Source organism: Eschrichtius robustus, chromosome 13 (genome assembly GCF_028021215.1).
Source record: "Eschrichtius robustus isolate mEscRob2 chromosome 13, mEscRob2.pri, whole genome shotgun sequence".
NCBI classification, from domain to species: Eukaryota; Metazoa; Chordata; class Mammalia; order Artiodactyla; family Eschrichtiidae; genus Eschrichtius; species Eschrichtius robustus.
Window position 1 is genome coordinate 13,693,642 of NC_090836.1, and position 27,235 is coordinate 13,720,876.

The following is a 27,235-nucleotide window of genomic DNA, read 5'->3' on the forward strand; positions in this document are numbered from 1 at the left end:
CCCCTTTGGTAGTCATAAATTTGTTTTCTATGTCTGTGGGTACGGATACTGAATTTTGAATTTCATATAATTGTCTTTTGCTACAAAACATTTTTCTTCTTTTGATTTTTTTAAACCATAGAAAAATGTAAAAACCTTCTTACCTTGCAGGACATATGAAAAAGGCAGTGGGCTGATTTGGCCTGCAGGTAATAATTTGCTGACCCCTGGTTTAGAGAAGCAAGCATTGTACTAAGAATAAGAAGGTAGATTCTGCTTTTCCTTCACTACTATTCACTGTATGACCTCCTTATCCCCTTCAAAATCACTTAATTTTTCTGAGCCTCAGTTTCCTCTTCAACAAATGAAGTAATTGAATAAGTTAATCTCGAAGCTTTTTCCCAGCTCTATTATTCTATGATTTAAGAATATAACTCACTCATTAGCCATCTAATTCCAAGGTAGAGGTTAGTAATGAAGAGTCCCAAATTTCTTCAATTTCTTATAATCATTTATATTTCTTCATAAGTAAGTGAATCTTTGACCATTACTACATTAAAATTGTATTAAAATCACATATATTTATAAAGAGTACTTTGGACTTAGTGTTTTCCCCCTGATTTCCTCATAGCATAGGGACTGATTCAGCAAGGGAACTAAGAATTGGTAGGGAAAGAATCATTTGCTGATTAGTATTTATACTTAAGAGTACAGTGGGGGGTGGTACTCAAATCAGCCAGTTTAGCTACTTGTTAGTACCGGTTTTTAAAGGCTTGGTCAAGGAGGAAGGCAAAACCTTTGGAAGGAAGTAGTTGGGTAATTATCCATAGATCTCATATTTTTGTGCATTACTCTTAGGCCTTATGACAAATTCTCTGAAGTATTGTCTGCACCTACTGACAGACATTCATAGTTCTATAGGGGAAACATTACACCCAGGTCCTCCTCAGGTATGCCTCTGTCTGACCCCACTTAGCTCTTAAAATTAGAGCCTGTAATGTATTTATATGATAACAGCCTAATGAAGTATATGGGAAGCGCTTGTTGGGGTGAAAAGAAACGTTTACTTGTTATGTTAACATGCAATCATTTGGTTGTTGGTAGGGGTAGTATTAATTACCTTTCCTCACCTGCATAATGCACATTCTGTAGAGGAGCTGAAAAATGAAGAGAGGGAGAAGGGTGAAGAAAAATTTTGTGTCTTCCACATGGAGCTCACTATAGCGGCTGCCATTTTTTTCCTTGGCATGGTCTAACCAGCTTGTCACACCTCCGCCAAGGTGGCAGTGCTGCAGACAGCATGTTTTTAGTGCATTAACAAACATCCCAAAGGTTGTCAGGAGGGAGCAACCTGCAAGCAATTGGAAATATTACATATTAGTGAAGGAACTGTTCTTCAAGTTTCCAAAATGTCAATCAGAAGGATGACAATTGTAAGGATGAAAAGCAGTAAAGTGATTGAGAAGATTTTAGCACCCAAGGGGTTGAATTCAAAGGAGTAAGCTTCTGACAAGGGTTCTGGCATCCTGGTGACCAGCCCAAGGTGGTGCCTGACAGATGATGTAAAAAATGAAAAAGCTAAGATCAGTGGAAGCATATTAAAAAGGGAAGAAAGGTGACAAAATAAAGCACCAAAGTAAAAGATTTCAGAATCTCTCAGAAGCCTCTAACTTGAACACATTAATGAATAAGACAACCTGAAGTTTCATTTACAGCCTTAACGCAAAGAACTGGTACTATTTTTTAATATAAATTGCCATATAAATAATCCTCACTTTCCTTGTTAGGTAGAAGGCGGTTTCTTATTTTGACATGTAGATGAAAGGAAATATTTTCTCTGCTTTGACTTTATCCTTGAATTTCAGACATAAGGTTAAACTTTGAACTCTTCAAATCACTTTATGTATGTTGATAGTGTCACTAAAAGTTCAGATTAGATTAGTTGGCTTTTGACTTTTCCAGTAGTTTCCTCTGGGTTTATATGGCTGTTGCTTTAGCATCAGAAGTATTTTATTGCTTTAGATGTTTGCAATCACTTACTGCTAGTGATTTGCAATCTCATTGTTGCTTCTTTTATGATCTTTCAGATTTCACCTTTTCTTTGACTCCATTAGGACTTCCTGATACAATGACAGATAAGAGATCCCGGTTTGGTTAGCAGTTCAGCTGCGCCATCATGATACAACTTTTCATAGCACTCCTTTTGACCAGATAAACCCTTTCACAAATTACCAAGACACTAAACCATGGTTGCAGGATAAATGATAAAATAAATATTAAAATGTTTGAGTTTCTCCAAAGAAAGCTGCTGTAGAAACTCAGATAATAGTTTGATCATCATTTTAATTATGTTCAAGTTTCCTATAGTAAAATGCTAGGTGAAATGCCTTCTAACTAAGTTCATTTAAACGCCACAGAGTATTGGTTTTTATATTTAAATAAAGGATATTTATTAATATTTCTTTTTATGGTTGTAGAGTGATGATAGTGATTTGATCTGGTCTTTTCTTTAAGAGTTGTAATAGACCTATTATGTCAGTCTTTGATTAATTGAGGAAGCTGGGAGCCTGGTAATTGAATATGGAGCCTTTCACCTCTAAGTCACTGAATCCAATCCAGCCCAAATTGGTAGTGACCAAGAGTGATTACAGCAGAGGCCTCTGTGAAGTGTGCTGAGGTCAAGTGGAAGTATGTCGGGATAATTGCTGGCAGAAGATAGGCTCATATCTACAGTCACTACTGCCTCTTAGTCACTGTGGCCAGACCGGAACTGAGAAGGCCAAGGGAACAGAAGCACCTGTGAGTGACCAAGGTCTGTGTCTCTTAACATGGAAGTAATTGGGACATCTGTTTACTACTGGAGAAAGAACTTCTCTATTAGGAGACTATTCCCAGCTATTTCCATTAGTTTACTTAAGATTTTGGTAAGATGAAAACTGAGAATGTCTTGATGAACAGTCTAGAGACTGAATTTGAACAGGTCTGGGCTAGGAGGCTTAACGTCCTGACATTTCCTTCTCATCTTATCTCTGTTGCTCATCAACCTGTTCTCTGCTCAACTCTTGCGAAACAGTACCATGTAGACAGGAGGGTCATTACTGGCATTGATCCAACTTACTCTGTGCTTTCAAATAGACTTTATTATTAAACGATAACTATTTGCAGGATGAAGGGTTATTTCAAGAGGTATTCTCCCCAATTTCCTTCCTATGTTTTAAATTCAGGACTTTATTGAATGTAATATGTTTTAAACTCACTAGTTCTTTTCCATATAAACAAATCACTATTTGTCCCAAGATAAATTTGGATCTGCTTTTATGCATGATAACTTGATACCTCCAGTCTTATTAAGTAGTTAAATACCACTATCATATTATTTCTAAAGAAAGGTAGTTCGGATTAGCGCTTCTGAAACTAGCTGTGTTAAAAGATAAGTTTTTAAAAAAAATTTCTCAACTATCATGGTCAATACATTTGTGAAATACGATAAAATAGAATACCTAAAAAATAAAATAAAAACAAAGATACAAAATATAAAACCTGATCTTTTGATTATTAGATTCAACAGACATATGAGGTAACTTTCCATAATATTTCTACATGTTTTCTCTCAGTGTCTTTATTTCCTATGTTGCACACCAGTAACAAACAGCACTACCCCATGGACCAAGATTTGAGTAGCACTGCCTTGAATACACACTTTGAAAAATTAATTTATTTAAACAAGTAAAATTGTATCTGATATGGTGATATGAAGCAACAAAAACAAAATGGTTAAGAACAAGAAGTGATTAGGTATGAATGAGGTCTAAAATTTTAGCCCTCCAAGTGTGCATAATTGATGCCAAACAAATGTGAATGCAATCATTCATTCATTTAACATATTTATTATGTACTTACTATGTGTCAGGGACTTTTCTAGGCCTTAACAATATAGTAGTGAACAAGATCTAGAGATCCCTGAGAAGACACTAAACAATCAGGGAAATACTAGGTGAGTTCAATGATGAAAACAAAATGAGGTAATAAGATAGAGACTGATTGTGGGTAGGGTATAGAGGACACCTAAAGAGTTGAAATTTGAACTGAGGATTGAATAGACTGGAAATAGGCAAAAAGACCTGGAGGAAGCATATATCAGGCATGTCATGAAGTAGAAATGAGTGGGGAGAAGCTCAGGAACAGGAAAGGCCAATGAGGCAGTAGCTCAGGTAGAATGTTGGAAGGAGATGAGGTCTAAGATTTGGTCAGGGTCAGACTTTACAGGCCAAAAGTAAGGAGCTTGGAGTTTATTCTCCATGTTATGGGAAACCATTAAGAAATTTTATGCAGAGTGGACATATGATGTATATTTTTAAAAAGTTACTCTGGAACTCTGGTAGTTGTGTGCATAATGGATTTTAAGGAACAAGATGGGAAGCTGGAATACAGGTAAGAAGTCGTGGTGACTTGGACATAAAACAGCAAGAAGAGAAGTGAACAGAATGGGATGTGTTTTTAGAGAATCAATAGGATCTTCCAATGTGGGGAGAGGTTGAAGAAATGAGAAGATTTGAGGATGCTACTTTCCTTCCCCTTAAACCACTGGGTTTCAGTGACTTACATGAAGATGGAGAAGACAAGAATGGAATCCGTTTGCGGTTGGGTGAATCAAGAGTTGAGTTTTGGTCAGGTTAAATTTAAGATGGCCGCTAGATAACAAAATCAAAATGTTGAATAGGAAGTCGGATATATGAGTTTCAAGGTGAGGAGAGAGGTCAAATGAAATTGAGCGTTTGGTGTATAGTTGGCATTAAAAACTGTGGGACTAGAGGTTACTTAATGAAAGAGGGTGAGAAGAGTGGGGTCCCTAGAATAAATCGGAGGGCTCCCCATTAGGAGACTGTGAGAGGAGAAAAGGGACCCAAGAGTAGACAATGAACTACATGGGTTGTACGTCAGAGAGAAGAGGAAGTAATAAACCTAAATTGATCAGCTGGACTGAGAGGGAGCCAGTAAGTTAGAGCGGTCAGGAAAAGGAGCTATATGGTAATCTGTCTACCCAAAGGGAGCGCCCATTGTCCCATCCAAAGGTAGTTATCCCGAGTGTTAGGAGGGATGTCCCCGTGAAAACATCTACATCTAAACATCACACCACCTTCCTGGATTAATCTATTAGACTTAATAGAAAACTCATGCCTTCTGTACAAATAATTTTGTGTGTCTTGTAGACTCAGCCTTAAAAAGAAAAATCCATTGTCATTATAATCCCCGAATTGGTTTTCTGCATCAGGAGCAGAAATGGGAAGTTGAAAAAAAACCTGAAGTGAAAATGCAACCGAAACTTCAAGCTCCAGTTTAAACATGCGTGGCAAACACACCAGGCGTGCACATTTTAAAATAAAACAGATGAGCTATTTTAAATGCTTTATTGAAAAACTTAAAGATTGTAGCCATTACTATTTAAAAAAAAAAAAACTTTAGAAAGCAATTTTTCTATTCTTTGTACCTTTAAGTTCTTAGCTCTGATGTTCTGCTCCTCTGACCTAGATCTAATCATGAATATCTATGCTACCTAATTATAATAAAAAAAGCCTACATTGCACTCTAGATGGTAGATGCACATTTTTTTCTTCTTTGGTCACCTGCCAGTTCTCAAAATTATAGCGGTGGGAAGAAATGCAAATGAAGGCCATGCTTGACAGCTAAACATAATGGAATGCATGGTCCACATTTGAAAAGTTACCTTAAAATAAAAGGTAGCATATAAAAAATCATTTCTTTAAGGTCACCTATGGCTTTGAATTACAGCTTTGAGGAATTTCCAATTTAGTCATCAGAGAGGAAGAAGCCAAAATAAGGATTATATACTTTTCTAGAGGCAAGACAGAGTTTTACTTCATCATAATTGGGTGATCGTATAACTTGGAAATAGAAAACAAAACAAAGCAAAACAACTCCAAAATATTCATTTGATATAGTATTGTGTAAAGTAAACCACTGGTGAACATTTTATATTATAATTTTACTTGCAGCGAATACAGTTTCTTTCTTGTAAATGTCCAAAGGAAAGTTACCTTATCACATGTTAAAATATGTAACATATGGGCTAGAGTAGGCTGGCAGTAAACAGAGGTGATCAGATAGATTTGTATTACTTGAAGAATTGTAATTCTTTATTCAGATGAATATATTTTCAAATAGGAGATTAGGAAGCAAATGGTTGGATGCCAAATAGTTATTTAGAAAATTTGAATATGAAAATTATGTATACATAATTAGTCACAAAAAAATCAGAATTATTTGATAATTACACACTTTAGAATACGTCAAAACTTTGATAAAAGTTTGATAAACTTTGATAAAAGTTTATACTTCCTTTACATTTTCCTCTTTTTTGCCTTTTTGGGGCGGACAGAGAGGATCTCTCAGACCCTTTTTGCATAATGAACCCATTCCGCAGACTACCAGGGGGCTGTGTACAGGAGGCTGTGTACTGCCTAGCTGTGACCCACAGAACACAGACCTCTGAGAAACAAGGCAGAGGCTTCTGGGGATGATGTTTTCCCTGTTTCACTGCTTCAGTATGTGGTGTAATAAAACGAGCTCTAGCCTGAGAAAAGGTAGGCCTGGGTTCTGGTTCCACTTCAGCCACTGCCTGTGACATCTTGGGCAAGTCATTTAATTCAAGTATGTCTCATTTTCTGTACTCAGTTTAACAATAACAAACACTGAGAATTTACCATATTCCAAGTATGTACACAACACAGGAATTTGTAACTATATTCAGAAATAGATCATTTCAACACAACATGGTAGGTGAAATGGTAAAGATAGCTCAGGATGGTACAGGAGCAGAGGCATAGGACATGGAGTCTAGTCTGTAAAAGGAAATATGGGGCCCTTCTTGCCTACCTCACTGGTATGTGGAGAAATGAAGTAACAACAGTGAATTTTTAAAAATACAATTTATTGCATTGCTATTAGTGGTAGTTGTATAGGTAAGTGGTAGAAACAGTGGTAGCAGTCAAAGTACTACTAAAACTAAAATGTGTTATTTAGAAATAAAGGTCAGGGTTAAACAAGATAGATGAATATGAATATAGGTAGACTGACTAACCAAAGGAACAGAACAGAAACTCTAGATATGCAAGTGGCAATATACGAGGAAGGTGGCATCTCAAATTAGTGGGGAAAATAGAAACTTTTTAATAAGTGAGGTTGGATAATGTGACAGTCATATGGGAAAAAGATAAAATTGAGTTCACTCATAAAACTTATTCTAATATAATTTCCAAATGGGTCACAGATGTAAAGGTAAATATATATACCAAAAGAAAATATGAATGAATTCCTTTATAATCTGGGAATGAGGAAAACTTTTTCACCATGAACCAAAATCTAGAAGCAATAACGGAGAAGACTGATAAATTTGATTACAAACAAAAACCACACAAAAGACAAAACGAATAAACAAACAATAAGTGTTGTGCATGGATAACAACACAAGAAGCAAAATTAAAAGATATATGACAAATGGGGAATAATATTCGCAACTTTTATCGTAAACAAAGAATATCTTCAGTGTATAAATATCTAGAAATTGAAAAAATTTGGAGAGACTGTAGGGAAATAGTCATTGTCATACATTTTTGGTGGAAATACAATATGGTACAACTACTATAGAAGGGAATTTGGTGATATATAGCAAAATTATCTGTGGATTTACTTTTTGATTTAGTAATCCAATTTGTAGGAATCTATCCTAAAGATCTGCTGGGGAAAAAATGCTAAGAGAGGTATGCACCAAGCTATTCTTTAGAACCTATTTAATGTGGCAGAAGTAAAGAAACGAACCAAACATCCATCAATATAAGACTGGTAAAATAAACAATGGAGTAATATCCAGCTAGAAAAAAGTCTATACTTCCTCTATACAATGAGGAATATTGTTATATACAGTTATGAAGCAATTCCTAGGTTATATTAAATGAAAAAAGCAGGTGAGAAAAGTGTGAATAAAATGCTACTGTTTATAGGAGAAGGGGGGAAATACATACATATACGTAGAGATACATACACATATATACAATTTTAGTATTTTCCTTTACTTAAAAAATGGAAGGATGATTCTTTAAAAATATGTAAATGGACACCTAAAGGAATAGAGGGGATATAGGAATATAAGTAGACCTTGTTTGTGCATGAATTTTAGATCCATTAAATTATTTATGATTTAAAACAAAATTAAATTTTTAAAATGCTTCCAGGTATTTAAAATTTTCAAATTTTAAAAATGCCTCAGGATTTTTAAAGGATGAATGAAATAGATGAAGGAAATTAAGAGGTATAAACTTCCAGTTACAAAATAAATGAGTCACAGGGATGAAATATACAGTATGGACAATGTAGTCAATAGCAATGTAATATCTTTGTATGGTGACAAAAATGGTCAAAGGGTATATAAACTTCCAGTTATAAGATAACTAAGCACAAGGGATGTAATGTACAACATGATTAATATAATGAACACAACTGTATGTTATAGATGAAAGTTGTTAAGAGAGTCAATCCTAAGAGTTCTTATCACAAGGAAAAACGTTTTAAATGTTTGTCTTGTATTTTGTATCTATGTGAGATGATGTATCATCACTAAACTTGTGGCGATCACTTCATAACGTATGGAAGTCAAATCAGTATGTTGTACACTTTAAATTTATATAGTGCTGTATGCCAGTTATATCTCACTAAAACTGGAAGAAGGAAAAACCTGATTTATGCAGATATGTAATTAAAAAGTCCCACAGGCAAGGCTTTACAGTGTAGCTCAATAAGGTCTCCAAAGACCTGTGGGTCCTCCAAAGATATAGGAAGTATTGTTACTGTGATTTAAGGGGGATCAGTGCTGGATGTTAAACAATATATGCCTATGACAGGGTTATATGAGCTATTTAACCGTTTTCACATTTAGCTTTGAGTGGGCTAGACTGAGTATAATATAATATAGAAATACTTTGGATAGGAGACTTGTGGTTTCAGAGCTACTAAGATTCTGTGCTTTTTCCCAATTTATTAGGAATGGTCTGGGTCCAGATTTTAGTAACTATTGTCTAAAACTTTACATGCAAAAAGTGAATTTTAACACTATTTCCTATTGTTGATATGGTATTAAATGAGATACAGGATGTAAAGTGCTTAACACAAAATAAGAATCATATTACACTGTATCAACAACTAAAAAAAAAAAACTAACCTCACAAATGGAGCAAATGCGCTTAATTGTATTTAAAGTTAGTGGCATAACCAAACAGAGAGGAACTATACCAAGTGACTTTAAAACATAATCATCTTAGTGTACATTCCCAGGGATTATAACATAAAGAAAAAAACTGTAAGAAGAATTTTGAGACTGTCAATAATCATTGTGAACTGGGATTTTGGCATGGGAAGAAGTAGAAAAAAACTTGAGTTTGATAAGGTTAAGTAAAAATCCTGTAGTTCCAGTTTTGATTAGGGTATTCGTATAGTCCAAAATGTATGTTATCTTAGAGAAAAAAAAAGGACATTTTCTAGGTCTGTGCATTGAAAAGACCGAGAAACCGTGATGGACTAAGTAGCGATGAACATCTCCATCACCAAGACTGTAGTCTCTAAATACCATTATATATACAAGAAAAGGAAACAGTTCTTTAAGAAAGAGATGATTCAAAGTTCAGGGAAGAGAATGATGACCATAGAATATCTTGGCATACCAGAAAGCAAGGAAACATTCAAAGACAACACAGGCTTGTCTGAAGGACTCAGGGCCAGCATGAAGAGTACCTCACTGCCCAAACATGGAACAATTTGATCAAAGAAGATAGAGATTATTGATATTCTTGAAGAATCTGTTGCTCTCAAGTATAATAACTGACAGACTCTACAAATTCTCTGAGTTGAAAGAGAAGTAATAGGGAATCCGAGAGGAAGAAGATGTGTTGAAAAAACCATAAGAACCAAAAAAATCAATGTAAAGTGTGATTTGCTTACATTTTTCTGGCTGATAAATCAGGTTATAGTGCATCATATGAAGGGTTATCAGAGCCATAAGTGTAGACATAAAAGGAGTAAGTAAGACCAGGGCCCAGGCCGCCGAGTGCTGGATATAAGACAGTCCCAGAAAGACAACAGTTGCATTTAGGCTCATGATCCAATAAGACCTGGGGTACCAAAACAAAAATAAAATTACCATTGAGTTACTTAGTATAACAATTGCTAATTTTAATGATTTTAATAAATATAAGCTACAACTTAGCAGCATGTTAGCTGAACTAGATTTTGCAAATGTTGTTTATCAGCTTTCTTTTTTTAAATTTCATTTTAAAATTTTTTACACAATTTTTAAAGTTTACTCTCCATTTATAGTTATTACAAAATATTGGCTATATTCCCCATGTTGTACAACTCATCCTTGAGCCTATCTTACAGTCAGTAGTTTATACTTCCCACTCCCCTACCCCTATATTCCCCCAACCCCACAAGCACTAGTTTGTTCTCTATATCTGTGAGTCTGCTTCTTTTTTGTCATATTCATTAGTTTGTTGTATTTTTTAGATTCTACATATAAGTGATATCATACAGTATTTGTGTTCCTGTATCTGACTTATTTCACTTGACAAAATACCCTCCAAGTCCATCCATGTTGCTGCAAATGACAAAGTTTCATTCTTTTTTATGGCTGTGTAGTATTCCATTGTGTGTGTGTGTGTGTGTGTGTGTGTGTGTGTGTGTGTGTATCACATCTCCTTTATTCATTCCTCTGTTGATGGACACTTAGGTTGTTTCCATATCTTGATAACTGTAAATAATGCTGCTGTGAATATTGGGGTACATGAATCTTTTCAAATTAGTGGGGTTTTTTTTTTCAGATATATACTCAGGAGTGGGATTGCTGGGTCATATGGTAGTTCTATTTTTAGTTTTTTGAGAAACCTCCATACTGTTTTCCACAGTGGCTGCACCAATTTACATTCCCCCCTGCAGTGCACAAAGGTGCCCTTTTCTCCACACTGTCACCAACATTTATTTGTGTTCTGTTTGATGATAGCCATTCTGACAGGTGTGAGGTGATATCTCATTGTGGTTTTGATTTGCATTACCTTGATGATTAGCGATGTTGAGCATCTTTTCATATGCCTGTGGCCATCTACATTTCTGTTTTTAGCTTTCTTAATAAGCGCATACACATCAGCTATGTCTTATCAGTTTCATTATCTATGTTTCCTTTCTATTTAGAATAGATATAGGAAGAGTGTGTTCTCTTTTCTCTAAAGCAGAAGTTGACAAACTTTTCTGTAAAGCATCTGATAATAAATATTATAGGCTTTGCAAATCATATGGTCTCTACAGCAACAAGTCAACTCTGTTGTGACTCTAGAGAAGCCATAAATAATACCTCGTTGAATATGCCTAATAAACCTGGAAAAGATTACACAGTTAAAGAGTTGAAACTTATTTATTCCACTTTTCAAAGTATGGGAAAACTCAGGAATACTCAGGTTATACCTAGACCATGGCATGGGTAAAACCAAAGAAATTAGTGTCATTTGAATAAAACTCCCAGTGTCTCCTCCTAATAAACAATATTAAAAATAAGTACCTAAGTAGTACCTAAGTAACTAAGTACCAGTAGTACGGTTTGCAAGTTCTGGGGAAATAATCTCTACCTCTCAACTTTTCATTGGGTCTAAATTCTGCTGCTGGAATCCCATTGCAAAGGGGGTGTCTTACAGCTACTGAAAGTGGGGTCTGGCTGCTCACCGCTCCAAAGCCAATAAAGAGGCAAGTGTGGTGAAAAGGAAAGTTTGCTTTATTTTGGATGCCTGCAACTGGGGCAGGAGAAGGCGGACTCCCGTCCAAAGGCTTACTCCCCTCCACTGACAACCAGTGGGCAAGAGCTCTTATTGGCGGAGGGAGGGGACTACGTGTAGAAACAGTACAGTTAGTTCTGACAGTCATCTTGAAATTGGTCATATGGTGGTCTGACGAGCATCATCTTGATTGTGTTAAGTACAGTTAATCTTCAGTTCCGGGGTCAGTTTGTTCCCATTTCCTTGAGGCCAATTCTTGGAATTGTGGCAGCTTATGTCACGGCTACAGTCTGGTCATCATGTAGTTAACTTCTTCCACCTGGTGCGGGGTTTCAATATCTACAAGACAGCTCACAGGATGTGGCTCAGAATATTATCTACAGCCCTTGAGAAGGAACTAAAGGTCCTTGACTTTGCTTAGTAACTAAACGATTATTGTTTTGTCCTGTTTGACTGATTTTCTTTGCTTCTGCATTTTCTTACTTCCCTGATTAAATTCATCTTTGGCTAAAGTTTTTCCACAGACAAAGGGCAGGCTGAGGACATAGGGAGCAAGGACCAAAGGGTCCTACTCCATTTCATTAACATTAGCTTAAAAAATTATCGAAGTAATATTGAATATAATAAAATTTACCCATTTAAGAATATGGTTTTATGGACTACTATATTTAAAATAGATAACCAACAAGGACCTCCTGCATAGCACAGGGAACTCTGCTCAATATTCTGTGATAACCTAAATGGGAAAAGAATTTGAAAAAGAATAGATACATATATATGTATAACTGAATCACTTTGCTGTACACCTGAAACTAACACAACACTGTTAATCAACTATGCTCCAATGTAAAATAAAAATTAAAAACAAATAAAAATTTTTAAAATATGGTTTTATGAGTTTTGGTCAATGTTTCAGTTGTGCAAACACTAATAGATCTACATTAGAACACTTATATTATCACTAAAATATGAAGGGCTTACCTAATTAGATGAGGCCCACCCAGGATACCAGGATAATCTCCCCTTCGATTAACTCAAAAGCAACTGATTAGAGAACTTAATTACATTGCAAAATCCCTTAACCTTTGCCATATAACATAAGGAGGGGGTGATATATCCTATCATCTTTGCCATGTTCTATTCAGTAGAGTCAGGTCACAGGTTGTTCCCATACTCGGGGACATGGATCTGCCAAGAGTGTGACCCACTGGGGGTCATCCTATGGCATTTCCCATACGTCTCCCTCCCTCCCTCCCTCCCTCCCTCTCTCCTTTCTTTCTTCCTTCCTTCCTTCCTTCCTTCCTTCCTTCCTTCCTTTCTTTCTTTCTTTCTTTCTTTCTTTCTTTCTCTCTCTCTTTTTCTTTCTTTCTTCCTTTAAGTAAAAGAAGCAGAGTGAACAGGTAAGACTGGCTATGAGAAGGGGATATTGAAGGTTTGAGAAGAAAGGAAAAGGTTAGAAACAGTCATTTGAAGGAGGAGGAGAGAGAATGATTGCATACTGTACACCTGAAGGGTGATGGTAAGGGTTCACTTGAGGTTGGCCATGTATTTAGTGCGAGCATAGCATGATTTTACATTTTCCTCCAGACCTGTTTGGCTCCGTGAGTACAGTAATAGAACAAGTAAAGAGTTGAATTTTAACCAGGATTGCTTCCTTCATTCCTCAGGAGAGTACTGCAAAGTGTGGGGGAAAGAGAGAGAGGAATTGTGGATGTGGAATTAGATTGTTAATTGAAGACCAGCCTCCTGACTCTACTAATTCCACTTGCTGATTTACGGCGGGGTTTGGCTCCCTGCTGTGCTCAGCTGACATTACCCAGGAGGGTGGATTGGTGCACGACCTGCTTCTGCTGGGCAGAGGATTGAAGACCAGTTCCTTACTTGGTCCCACCAACATACCACTCAAGCTGGGGAATCAGAGTGTCCCTGCCTGCTTTGTATATGTGTGTGTGTGTGTGTGTGTGTGTGTGTGTGTGTGTGTGTGCGCGCGCGCGCGCGTACGTTAGATTTCTCTTTCCTGCTGAAACTATGGAGCCAGAGTAGGAGGGTGGGGCAGTTTTTCCACAGTGTTTGCCTGAAATAGGGCAGGTATTATCAAAAAGATATTTTATGTTAGGCTACCCTTTCCCTGGTACTTTACCTGAGGGCAGCAGTCTTTTCTTGGAGCTGCCCTCTCCCCACCATCCCTGTGGACAGTTCCAGGCTTCTCCACTGTTGGCAAAAAGAAAACCCAGAAAACTCATTGCTCTCCTCTCTCAAGTTCCAAGATCTCTAGCTAGAGTCTGTCTTCTTTCCACCTTTCAGAATCTTCCTATGTTTGTTTGTTGTGTTATGTCCAGGGTTTTTTAGATGTAAAAAAAAGGAGGACCTGGAAGGAATGGGGCTACTGTCATGGCCTGTCCTGGAATCCTACTATGATTTTTCAACTGGGTAGTTTATCTTCCTATTATTGATTTGTAAAAGTTCTTTATATATTCAGGCTGCATGTCTTTTGTCAGATATATGTTCTACAAATGTTTTCTCCCAGTCTGTGGTTTGCCTCGTCATTCTCTTAGTTAAATCTTTTGATAACAGCAACTGTTTTTAATTTTAATAAATTTCATCAGTGTTTTTAATTGGTTCATGCTTCTTGTGTCCTATGTAAAGAATACTTCCTAAATGTAGGTCACAAGTATTTTCTCCTTTTTTAAAAAGCAGTTTTATGCCTTTAGATCTCTATGTTAGGTCATTGATCGGCTTTGAATTAATTTTTTAGTCAGGTGTCATGAGTAACTTTTTCTATTTGATATCCAGTTATTCTAGCACAATTTATTGAAAAGATGATCCTTTCCCCATTGAATTTTTTGGCACCTTTGTTGAAAATCAATTGACGTTATAAACGTGGTTCTTTTTTCTGAATTTCAATTCTGTTCTACTAATCTATCCTTATGCCAAAACCATACTATCTTTATTACTGTTGCTTTTCCTCTTGTTTTTTAAAACAATTTTATTGAGATATAAGTGAGATACAATAAACTGCATGTGCTTAAAATGTGCAATTTAAGTTTTGAATATGTATGCACCCAATAAATGATCACCCCTTTCAAAATCATGAACATCCACTCTCCATAACTGACCTAGAAAAGTAATCAAATGTCAAACATGGCCATGCTGAGCAAACTGATTGACTGTAATCCACTGATAGCAGTGTATTTATCACAGTGCGGGGTGGGGGGTACAAAGTTAGAATTTTCTAGGACAATGGGGTAGAGTCCCTAGGCTCAGCCTCAGGTCATCCCTTCGTGCAGTTGCAAGCTGCACACTTGAACTGTGGCTGTAACAACCGAGAGAGGCTGGAACTGCAGAGCAATGTTATGGTCCTTTCCATCTTTAAGAAACCCTTTTTTCAAATGCTAAGTATTGCTGAGAAAAAATCCAAGAGGACACTGTGTGACTCTTCAGTACACCACAGGGGGATGTAAACGGAATTGCTCTAAAGAGGGTCAAGGAAAATTACAATTCTTCCAAGATTTACATCTTGTGAAATATAGTTATAAACCAAAGAATTATAGTGCTGAATATCTCTGTATCGGGAGAGATTTCACATAAAGTACTAAATGTGTTTTAACAAATGCCACCCAACCTATTTGATTGCGTAATTTTCTGAAAGAATTACCTAGTACAATCATGTTTTATATAATCGTTGTTGATCCATGGACAGGACAAGCCATAGATAATTAAGGGTGAAACTGTATATGTATCAACTGTAAAAAAATAAAAGAAATAAAAATCCACAGTCTTCAAACTCACCATTAAGACTCCTTTCATCTCATAGCTCACCAGCAAATTGAATATATAAAGCAACTCTCACACAGAAAGTCAGAGAGCAAAGCACTAAAGCAAAACAAATACCAGTGATTAAGGAAAATTGAAAGCAGCAGTAAAAATATGTTTCTTTAGTCTACTTCTAAATACAGACTGGGAACTGCAAATAATTGGGGGTATATATAAATGGTAATTTTTTTTTTTTTTTTTTTTTTTTGGTCTTCATGATTCTATGGTGTTGAATACAAATAAGGGGGTAAAACCCCTATTGCTGCAAAATTCAGAAAACCTTTTGAGATTATTTATTTTAAACATTCGCCTTAATTTATTTAGTAATAGTTTTTATAGTCACTCAAATATTCTGTCACTTCTTAGACTGACCAATTTTGACATGCTTCAGACTTATTTTAAGTGATTATAAGAGAAATAGTTTGAAATGGGCTTTCCAACCTACTTGAGAAGGTATTGAAGAGGGAAGAAAAACTTCTGGGTCTTCATAGCCTTAGTGGACAATTTTAAGAGTTCAGACAGAATATTTTATTCTGCCTCGAACAATATTGAGATAATTCACCAGGGGATTTGTGGTTCTTCAGTGGGCTAAAATTGAACTGTTTAGAAGAGTCAATGAAACACTGGGGCGCTGATTTCATGGTGGATGGCTGTTGTCAATCATTGCTTCTTTTAGCATAACCACTGGCCCACTGAAGTACTTCAAAGAATATTCTAGCTGACATGAATTTGGAGAAAGAAGGACCAGAAGGAAATTTTGCATTTCCTACATTTTAAAAAAAATTTTATTGGAGTATAATGATTGTGTTAGTTTCAGGTGTACAGCATAGTGATTCAGTTATACATGTGCTTATACTCATTCTTTTTGAGAGTCTTTTCCCATATAGGTTATTACAGAGTATTGAGTAGAGTTCCCTGTGCTATACAGTAGGCCCTTGTTGATGATTTTATATATAGTAGTGTGTGTATGTTAATCCCAAGCTCCTAATTTATCCCTCCCTCCACATTTCCACTTTGGCAACCATAAGTTTATTTTCGAAATCTGTGAGTCTGTTTCCATTTTGTAAATCAGTTCATTTATATCATTTTTTCCTACTTTTTATCTATAAATATTTTCTAACAATGCTATTAAAGAAAAGATGGCTTAATAAAGGAAGATCATTGATTTTGGTGAATCGACAGCACGATTAAAGTAAAAGGTTTATTTTTAATTAAGAAATTGGGGGGGAATGCTTCACTCTCTTTCTCCTGCCCTCCCTGCCTCTCTCACTCTTTTAACTTGCTCTCGTTCCCTTTCTGTCTTTGTTCCCCTGTCTTCTGCCAAATCCCAATTTTAACAGTTGTTTATGTTGTTGAAGAGAAAACCACAGGCCCCAAATGGCGTCACTTGTGCTAAAGTCCATGATACCAAACCTAGACTTAGATACAGGACTTAATTGCAGTTTCGAGCTTCTCCAGAAATGTAATCTTAATCAACCAGTCTGGAATTTTCTGGTCGGCATCAATGAGGTCATCTGTCATGTGGGCCCTCTCCATCCTCCAGAAGAAGAGGCAATCTACGTGGTAAAACCCTTGCCATTCCCTCCCCACCCCACCTCCCCAAAAAGAAGATACCCTGGCCTAAAAATAATGCTTCCTTTTCTTTTGCGAATAGCTCCCTTGCCCTACCCTTCTTCCTATAAAAACCTTCCATTTTGTACAACCCCTCAGATCACCCTTGTAGTTGCTGGATGGGATGCTGACCAGTTCATGAATCGCTTAATAAAGCCCATTAGGTCTTCAAATTTCTGCCGTTGAATTTTGTTTTTTTAACAATGTGTATCATTTTCTCATTTCCTGAGTTTAAGATCTTTGAACCACTGTGTGTTTATTCATAAAAATAAGTCCCTGCTGATGCACCTACCAAGCTTAAAAGTGACCAAGCAGGGCTTAAGAAAAAGCAGCAGGCTGCAGGATCAGTAAGAAATGTAAGAAATATTTTTTTTTCTTTCCTCAATACTTTTTAGTTTACATGGTTATATGGTGGAGAGGTATTCTGAGTGTATTTTCTGAAAGTTTACAATTCTGGCCAAGATAATGAAGGAGGTGCCTGTTGTAATTGGGGTGAGTGGGTAACATTTGTTAAACTGGGCTAGAGCCCATGAAAATAGAATTTTGGAAGGTCTAGCGATTTTTTAGAAAGCTACTTACAAGCTATTCCTCAGTATGCAACTTAGAGGATATTCTGAGCGCAAGCATACCTCAGAGATACTACGGGTCCGGTTCTAGACCACCGAGATATAACAGGTTGCACAAAGTTTTTGGTTTCCCAGTATATATAAAAGTTATGTTTACACTCTATTGTAATGTACTAAATGTGCAATAGCATTATGTCTAAAAAGATAACGTGCATGTCTTAATTAAAAATACTTTATTGCAAAAAATGCTAACCATCATCTGAGCCTTCAGCGCACGGTGGTAGTAACATCAAAGATCACTGATCACAAATCACCATGATAAATATAATAATAATGAAGTTTGCATAGTGTGAGAATTACCAAATGCTTCACAGAGACACGAAGTGAGCAAATGCTGTTGGAAAAATGGCGCTGATAGACTTGCTGGACACGGAGTTGCCACAAACTTTCTGTAAATTTTACAAAATTTAAAATTTATAAAAATTTATAAATTTATAAAATTAAAAAATTTTATCACTGTGAAGCACAATAAAGCAAAGCAATAAAACAAGATATGCCTGTATTAATGAGTACTAATAAGACTATTCCATGAACTGTTTTGATTTTGTTAGCTGAAATTATGATTTTACTATTGCAGAATTATGTAAATTCATATTTTGTTTCTCTTCTCAAGGATTAGGTAGAATTTCTCAAACAGGTAGATTTCTAAGTGTGGTAAAAAATTGTGAGGAATCATCAAAAATTTCTGAAGCATCCTGGTACGAAATAGGTGCTTCCCTCAATGTTTAGCTCCATTTCTTTTCAAGAATATTTCTAGACCACGTTTGGAATCCACTTTCGTTATGTCTCTGGAACTGTTTTCAAAATTCTGAAGCACTTGCTAAAAATGCACGTTTGTTCCTCAGCTATGCTCCCAGGAAATTCTGATCTAGGAGGTTGGGGGTAGGGCATGGGAAACGTTTTATAACAAAGCCCTCAAGTGATTCTTAAAATCATGCAATGCTGCTTGAGAGCAGTGGTTCTCAAACCTGACTACTTAGGCAGCTTAAAAAAAAAATCCTAGTCTCTGGTGCCCACGTCAAATCAACATAATCAGAACTTCTGGTGGTAGGGCCCAGGCATCAGTATTTTTTAAGGGTCCTCAGGTGGCTTTCTTGGACATCTAGGATTGAGAATCACTGCTCTCAAACAACACTCAAGTAAATATTAAAACAGCTTTGGAAAAAAGGCTGTGGGATAATAATTTTTTTACTTCTAGTGTTTTCCCAAGATAAAAGATATTAAATTTGAGTAAGTATTGTAAAATCAGAACACTTTAGTATGAAACAGATATTATGTAGAGTCAAACTGAGTACCAGATAATCAAAATTTCTGGGATGGAATAAGTCAATCTCTAGACTTTTTCAAGAAATTTACCAATCTACTATTTGAGCCTTTAAATCATGTATAATTCAGTCTGGTAACTGGTTAGCGACAGACTATGATATGCAGATGGGATGCAAATTATCAGGTGAAAAAAGTAGAGACATGAGGAAGCAAGGTTTAAGGTTAATTGTGGTAGGATTTAAAATTATGGTCATGAACAGACTTAATTATTCACCATTCATTTTGTTTCCAGAAAAGATTCTGCACAGGTGTATTTACCTAGATGATCTCCAGTATGGTAACTCTTATTGTACACATCAGATTTTGGAAAATGCTGAAAGAGCCAGGTTCCGATCTGGATGATGGCACAAAGAGATGTTGGCAGATTATTATGCCTCTTGATTTCAGGGAGCTTAGCTTTATTCTTTCAGTTAGGTACATAGTTGAGGAAGATCCAGTACCAGATGGTGTTGTTGGCTGGGAGGGGTTTTCTCACCTACATTTGGCAGCTCTACTCGGAAGTGGTGCTTTCAGTGCTTTAGACTGCCAGTCTATACTATTTCACATGATCATCGGGAAGCTTTAGGTGGTAGAGATGCAATGACACATCTCATTAAGGGTCCCGTAACTATGAACATCTGACATCTGTGCTGAAAACAGAACTGGATGCAGCCTTCAAGTGGTTATAGGTTCAAGTGCTGTGTTGCTTTTTTAAAGACACTGCTGAAATTCATTATATTAACCAAGCTTGTAATTTCTAGAGGCATTTTTGACTTGGAGAAATAGATTATAAATCAATGGGCTGCTCATTTTAAAGATGGCCTTCTCCTAAATGGCCTTCCTCTTTCCCAGAAGTTGGACAATGATTTTAGCTGATGACTTATTCGTCATTTAATAATAACAGTCATAGTTACCCTGATTTGAATGCCTATAATGTGCTAGGATACTTTGTGTAAAAACTCCACAACAGCCCTCCAAGGTATCCCCATTCTGTGCTTTGAGAGGTGAAGGAACTTGCCGAAAACCATAAGACTCCTAAGTGACAGAGCCAGGATCCTGCCAGCTATCTGGCTGCCCAGCAGGGGCTCTGTGCATCTTGCCACCAACCCCTGCGGTATGTACAAGAATAGAATGAACAGTCATTTCTATAAAGTGCAACAAGCAGCTCTTCATAAAAGTTTAGTATTTGAACTGAGAAAAAAACCAACCGTATTCAGCCTTCAAGGAGCTTATTATTTCTACAGTCTCTTATCACATTAAAGAATAACACCCTGGTTCTTTATACACATTTCTCGGTGCTTAACTTTAAAAAATATTGCATGATTCCTTTATCAGAGATTTAAATGAAATCAGGAAATAATAAGTAAGCAAATCGAAATGTGTTCATCCTAAATTTGGCCTGGCTACAGGAATTCATTTTCACCCCATTCCTCATCCCCGCCTTTCCCATGTCCTAAAGCACGAACCCATTGGGTGTCCCCTCCATTTCCCCAAGGAAATATTTCATTCATATAATGTCTCCTTTGTAATCAACACTGAGAAATGTCACTTTGATTAAACACGACTCTGAATGACTAAGACCACAGTACAATAAATTCTCCAGAGCTATCTTTCAGAACAACTGATTGCTCTTTAGTCTTAATCCTCCAGAGTCTTATTTAATCAAAATGATGTTGCTAATTAAGGATTAAAACCTCCGAATAGAATAAAAAAGAAGGATTTTTCTTTCTCCTTTGGGCAGGTCAAGGAGGCAGAATTTGCTGTAAGGAAGTAAAAAGTCCCTTCCACCTTTGGTAAAACTGCATTATTCTCTGACGTTTGGACTTAATCCAAAATAGGCCTGAGTGCTTTGTAATATTAATATAATCGGGGGATGGGGGGAAGAAGGAAAGAAAGAAGGAAAAAAAGAAAGAAGAAAAGAAAGACGGATAGAAAAAGGAACTGTCTTAGATAGCTATATGTACCTAGATAATATTTATTCTAATTTTTTTCATTTAATGCTTTTAATATGAATTTTCTTTAAACATTTTGTCTGATGCTGTCTGTGCATTGCTTTTATCCACTGCTAACATTGATGGAATGGCAGAATATTTTAGAAAAATGACGCTAACCTATTTCCCAGAGAAGAGGAAGCAAAAGACAATCTATCTCCAATATATTTGACGTCAACTGGTGAATGCCAATAACAACAACAGGATTCTCTACTAAATGCTGAAATACTCGATCTTAAGATCAAAATCTCAATTTTTCCTTGAATTTGCATTCGATAATAAAAATTGGTTCCTTGAAAACACATAATACTGTATAAGAACTCACTAAGAGAGACAAAGATGTATAGAAATGTAGTTTGATTTCCATGGAATACAAATTCTTTCAGGTGCTGGGGGTGAAGTGGATGTGAAATAGAGATGCTGGTTGATGTTTTAACGAATTGTAAAATACTTCTTCCATCCTTTTCATCTTCTCTCTGAATTTCTAATCTTGGCCGTGTTAGTCTATTACAATGTAGACATAACTAATAATATCTACTGCTTATTGATTACCACTATGTGCCACATTCTCTGCCAGTAATACACATATTATTACCTCTAATAAAACCCAGGAAGAGGTATTATTATAACCCTTCAGAAATGGTTAAACTCATAAAGAAGAAATGACTTGACCAAGGTCAGGCAACTGTGTGAAGTAGAATTGAGATTTCCACCAAGGCCTGTTTGGCTCCAAAGCCACGTTCTATTCAATACGACATGCCATCTCACTTGTTTACTTGGGGGATAAAGTCATCAGTGTGTTTCAAGAAGGTGCTGGTAAACTGTGTTGGTCTATACCTGACTCATAGGCTCCCAGACTACTGGCTGAATCATTGTCAAAGGTATTGTCCCATTGTCACCCAGCCCAATCAATGACAAAGGCTGAACAACCATCATCAAAACAGGACCAGAGAGCAAACAATGAGAAATGCCCAAAGGGGAAGGAATGTCTGTTCCTGAGAATGCCTGTTTTCTCTCCTAGCCAGTGCTACTTGCCAGTTAAAAAAGGACATTTGTTTCTGGGATCCACACTCCTGAAGGCTGTAAGCGCCCAGTGGACAGACGATGGGCTTTATTCCTCCTGTGCCGAGTCAGATGGCCACCAGTGCTACGTGAAACAGCCTGGTCTGTTCCTTTTTTGGTACGTTGTTAATCATATGGTGAGTGCCTATGTAGAAACCCTCCAAGGGGAAACAGCCACAGATAACAAAGCAGAGCCTATAGATAGAGAAAAAAAAAAAAAAAAGGAATAAATATGTATAGACCACTGACTCACCAAACCACATCAGAAATAGGTTTTTCCTCTGAACGTAGCCTCGTTGTGCAATTGTCTTATTAAAATATTAATCATGGCAATTCTGGAGGTAATACGATTTTCCTAAATGTAAATATTTCCCTCAATATATGTTTTTAATGAATCCAAATTCCTAGTTGTTTTCCCCTCAGACTTGAACTATCTCTCAGAGAACGTACAAGCAAATCGTGTCTATTTTAACAAAGTTAAAACAATTCAGAAATACCTGATGTGAGACACTAAAGGTGTTTGCAGTCCCACCCCCAGAGAAAAACCACCGTTCACAAGGGTTATTTGTTCTTAATCAACAGAGTGAGAGAAACCGCGATGATCTCAGACATCTCGGAAGCCTGTTAAATAAAACGTTTTAAGAAGAACGTTATTGTAGTTAGAGGAGAACATAGCCTCTCTTTTCCTTTTCTACTTCGTTTTTTCCTTTTAAATCGCTTTTATTTCTCTCATTTCTCCTGCAGTGGCGTGGAGCCTCCTTTGCCACACACATAGGTGAGAAGGCTGGGGACGGGTGTGAGGTGAGTAATGCAGTGCCAGTGGGAAGGAGGGAGGAGAGAGTGACAAAGGAAGGTTGAAATCACTTTGCTGTACACCTGAAACTAACATGACATTGTAAATCAACCAGACTTCAATCAAAAACAAAAACAAACCAACAAAAAGAAGGTTGAGCCGCCTTCTCACTTCCATCTTGCCGGGACCAAACTTGAAGACTTTCCTTGTCTAATAATTACCACTCAATTCCATACTTTTGCGAAGCTATTTATAGTTTGCAAAATATTTTTGCATACTACATTGTTTGACCTTGGAAAAACTTTGTGATGTCAGAGGATAGATTTTTTTTTTTAATTCTGATTTTTCAAAAAAAAGAGAAAAAGAAAAAGAAACAGATTTGTTGAGGCTAAGTGACTTACCCAATGTTACGGAGTAACCCAGTTGTAATCTCCCTCTTCTTGAAATTCCTGTTATCACATGATCAAATCACCACTTTTTTTTTTGGGGTCAATTTGATTAGGGAAAAATGGCTTCTCCATGTTAGTCTTCACCTCTGTTTTATTAACTCGGCATTCACACTTTTTGGTATAAATTTTTATATAGTCATTTTATGTGGTTAGTTTTCTCAATTAGACTATAAGGGTATTAAAGGCAAAAATTGGGTCTTATGTTTCCATCTCCCATACAGTGGCTTTTGCAATGTGAAGAATGCATGCCCTTAATAGTTGTTTGGTAACAGATTGATTTACCATGAGGGTGGGCCCTTTACTGAGTTTGAAATGTTTCCTGTTAAGGTGAGCCAGATGTGCAGGTAACTCCTCTCTCTCTCTGCCACTCAGTCTTCATCTCTGGAAGTGTCACGTGAGGCCTGGCTAGGCTAAGGGTTGTCCAAAGAGGATGGACAGAAGAACTGCTTCTTGCAGCAGCCATCTATTTAAAGACAAATTCTTTTAGTGGTACCTTTGTGTAAATTTGAAAGGCACTTTACTTCCATCTTTTGAAAAACGTCATAATACACTGATTGCAATAGGTCAAAACTTTATTTCTATCTGCTGTAAAATTGATGTAATAAAAATACAAGTCATTGACATATAAGATAAAAAGATTCCTTGTTGATGTGTGCTATTGTGCAGTGCACGGTCCGCACACCTGTACTTGGTAGCTCTGTATAAAGCACCATGATGTGTCATATCCCTTGCTAGGTGGTGGGGTCTGGTGGTTCCTCCCATCCGGAGCTAGTGCATCCATTGGAGAAGGCACACATGCAGGCAGACAATTATAATGGGGCAAATGCAATCACTTGGTTATGATCAGAGTGGGGCTGAGCACGGAGGAGCTAGCAACGAACACTACATGAATCTTGAAGGAAGGGCCAGGAGTTTTCATGTCTCGGATATGGGATGGAAAGATAAAGGAAGATGACAATTTCAGACAGAGAAAAGAGCAGATGTAACATTAGAAAAGTAGGGAAGCCCGCGAGAAGTTCTGCCTGATTGGGGTCGTGTACTGAGACAGAAGTCTGGAGAGGTAAATTTGGGACAGGTTCTAAAGGTTCTTATAAACTAAATTAGCTTTTACATTTTAGATAATAGAGCCAATGTATAGATTTATTCTTTTAGGAAGTCAGTGTTTTTTGGTAGAAACAGCATTGGGGTCACACTGATGACTGACAGCCAGTAAGCAGGTCATTGTAATGGTCAAGAAGATGAAGGCTGCATTTTTGAGCTAAGGTTGTAGCAATGCAGACAGAAGACACATTTTTGATAGAACCTCTGATACTTAGTGACTGGTTGGAATTTTATGACAGCCATGAGTGGGGGACACCAGGAAACAACTTTGAGTAGGAAACTGAATGGTCGTGGAATCGACTTGCCTTTTGTTTGCCAAATTCTAAGTTGGGACTTCAGTCCTAGTCTGATGACTTACACAGGAATTTAGACTGACGGGAATCACCATGTTAAACAAGAAGTTACCTAATGCTACTGGCATGGCCTGTTACCAAGTGAAGAAGAGTAAATCATGCTTAAATGTCTCCTCATCAGAAAACATTCCCTGACACAGAAGAGCCACCTTGTCACTCTCTAGCCTATCCTGTCCCCTTCCCCAGCTCTTTTTTCATCATCACACATTACCACCCAACATAATAGCTATTTATTACTCGATTTTCTCTCTCCCCACACCAGAAAGTCAACTTCACAAGAAAAGAGACTGCTTTCTTCTCTGTTGTGTTCCAGATCCTGGAACAACATCTAGCACAGAGTAGTCAATAAGAAACACTTTTGGAATGGTGAACAAATATTTGCCATGCAGTGACTTAGTTTTTATTTCATGGAACTGAAACAATGAAGAAGTTTACAAGTTTGAATCACGCTCTGATCGATTCAGTGAATGGTACTTTAACATCTGATTGGAATTGTGTGTAGGTTGAGCACCTGATACCCATCACGTCCTCATTCACCTCCCCTGTCCCCCAAAACTGCATTTCTGCTGCACTGGTCAATTTTGATGAACTGCCTACCTAAGTTCCTCAGCTCAGAACTTGGAGTTAATTTCTGTCCTTCCATCATATTTGTGCCCTCACATAGTGGACGAGTTTTTATGGTTTTACGTTCTTTCCTGGATTGGCACTTCTCCATCACCTAGACCAACATCCTGAGATTTTCTGTCCTCTCTCTAACCTCTCACTGTGATTGTCAATCCTGTTTATTGAAGCATTTCACAAATGGTGTTCATAATATCTTCAGTAACTCCTTCTCGTCTAGAAGAGCAACCTGAACTTTCCAGCCTAAATTTCTAGACTGTTCATCAACTTGATCTCTATGCCATATCAAACAAATTTGATATTTCCCCAACATTGCTTGCAATCACGTCACTCCCAGACTTTTGTAGATCTATTTCTTTTTTGTTATGTAAAGAAGCACAGTGTAGAGTTAAATCCATTCATTTTTTAGCATGTAGCCATACTTCATAATATGAAAATCATGTCTTCAAGCGCAATCTTAATTATTATATGACTAATTAAAAGACCACCTTTTGATGAAAACGTTTCTCAATTATTCTACATGAACTTCAAAACAACTTTTTAGCACATTTCACTTTAGTTGTGAAGCAAATGAACTTCATATTTCACATAGAATTTGTCACAAATTTTGGCTTGTGGTAGGAAGGGGGGAAAGGAGGGCATTCTTCGGAGTACAGAAAACAGACATTTAAAGAGATAATTATTATAAAATATAATCAGTGCAATGATAAAAGTATCAAAGCATCCTCTAACTAACACACACACACACACACACACGCACACTTAGTAGTCTCCATCAAATAATACAGAGAATAAACTAAATTGAAACAACATTCTTAGCTCATTTATTACATCTTATGCTAAAAACAAAGTGGGTACAGCATAAATCAAACGTTCTAAAAAAATCCACTAAAATAAGTTGTAAAACAATCCAGTCAGAAGTGGACCCTTACCTAGAAAATGCAGAAATAAGCAAACCTGTACCAGTTTGTTTCTTCCTAGACATGCATCAGCAAGCCATCCTGCAGACACCGGGGTAAGGATTGACGTTCCAATAAAACACAAGTTCAAAATGGCGGCCTGGTAATTGTGATAGCCAAGCTTGACCGTGCAAAAGGGGATCATATTGCAGACGACTTCAAAGAAAGTGGACCTCTCACACAGCTCCACCAGAAGCAAACAGATTCCAACTTGAATTTTTTTCACAGAGTGTGATGAAGACAAATAACCAATATGTCTTATGGTTTTCTCCTTCTCAATGCTGTGATTTAAGGGTACTTTCTCATCGGTGTTTTTAAAGCCTGTAACAGACATGACTACCCTCCTTGAAGACTACTTATGCTAGTGGTTTGAACTTGGTGATTTTTGCTCCCACTCCTCTAATGAAAAAAATAAGATCTTTGCTTTGAATTTCACAACTCCATGCTAAATTTCATATGGTTTTTTTGCACATTAATGTTCATTTTGATGATCCAAGAGCACAAAAGAGAAAAGACATGAGTATTTAAACCATGGTAGCTCAGTGTAGCCAAATCTGATTTGTTCGTCTAATTACTTAGAGGCTAAATTAGGCTCTTTCTCCAAAATTATATTGAATTACATGAATCCAGTTGCATACGTGTGGAAACTCATCTGCCTCACACTGATAAAGTTTAAATACAGAGGCAGAAGAAGCAGTTTTTCAGGAGAATTTGAGCACTAGATCAAGAAATAATTTGAGTCTA

At 36.8% G+C, this 27,235-nt stretch overlaps 1 protein-coding gene across 1 annotated transcript in view; it reads right to left on the reverse strand.

The window, feature by feature from the left end:
* The window catches only part of SLC15A5 (solute carrier family 15 member 5), a 93,613-nt gene extending 66,788 nt beyond the window's left edge, over nt 1–26,825 (reverse strand). Inside the window, 5 exon segments of the mRNA XM_068562113.1 lie at nt 1,110–1,330; nt 9,988–10,157; nt 22,189–22,390; nt 22,393–22,410; nt 26,465–26,825. Of these exon segments, the coding sequence (XP_068418214.1) occupies nt 1,110–1,330; nt 9,988–10,157; nt 22,189–22,390; nt 22,393–22,410; nt 26,465–26,825 (972 nt within the window).
* Between the last annotated feature and the right edge of the window lie 410 nt (nt 26,826–27,235).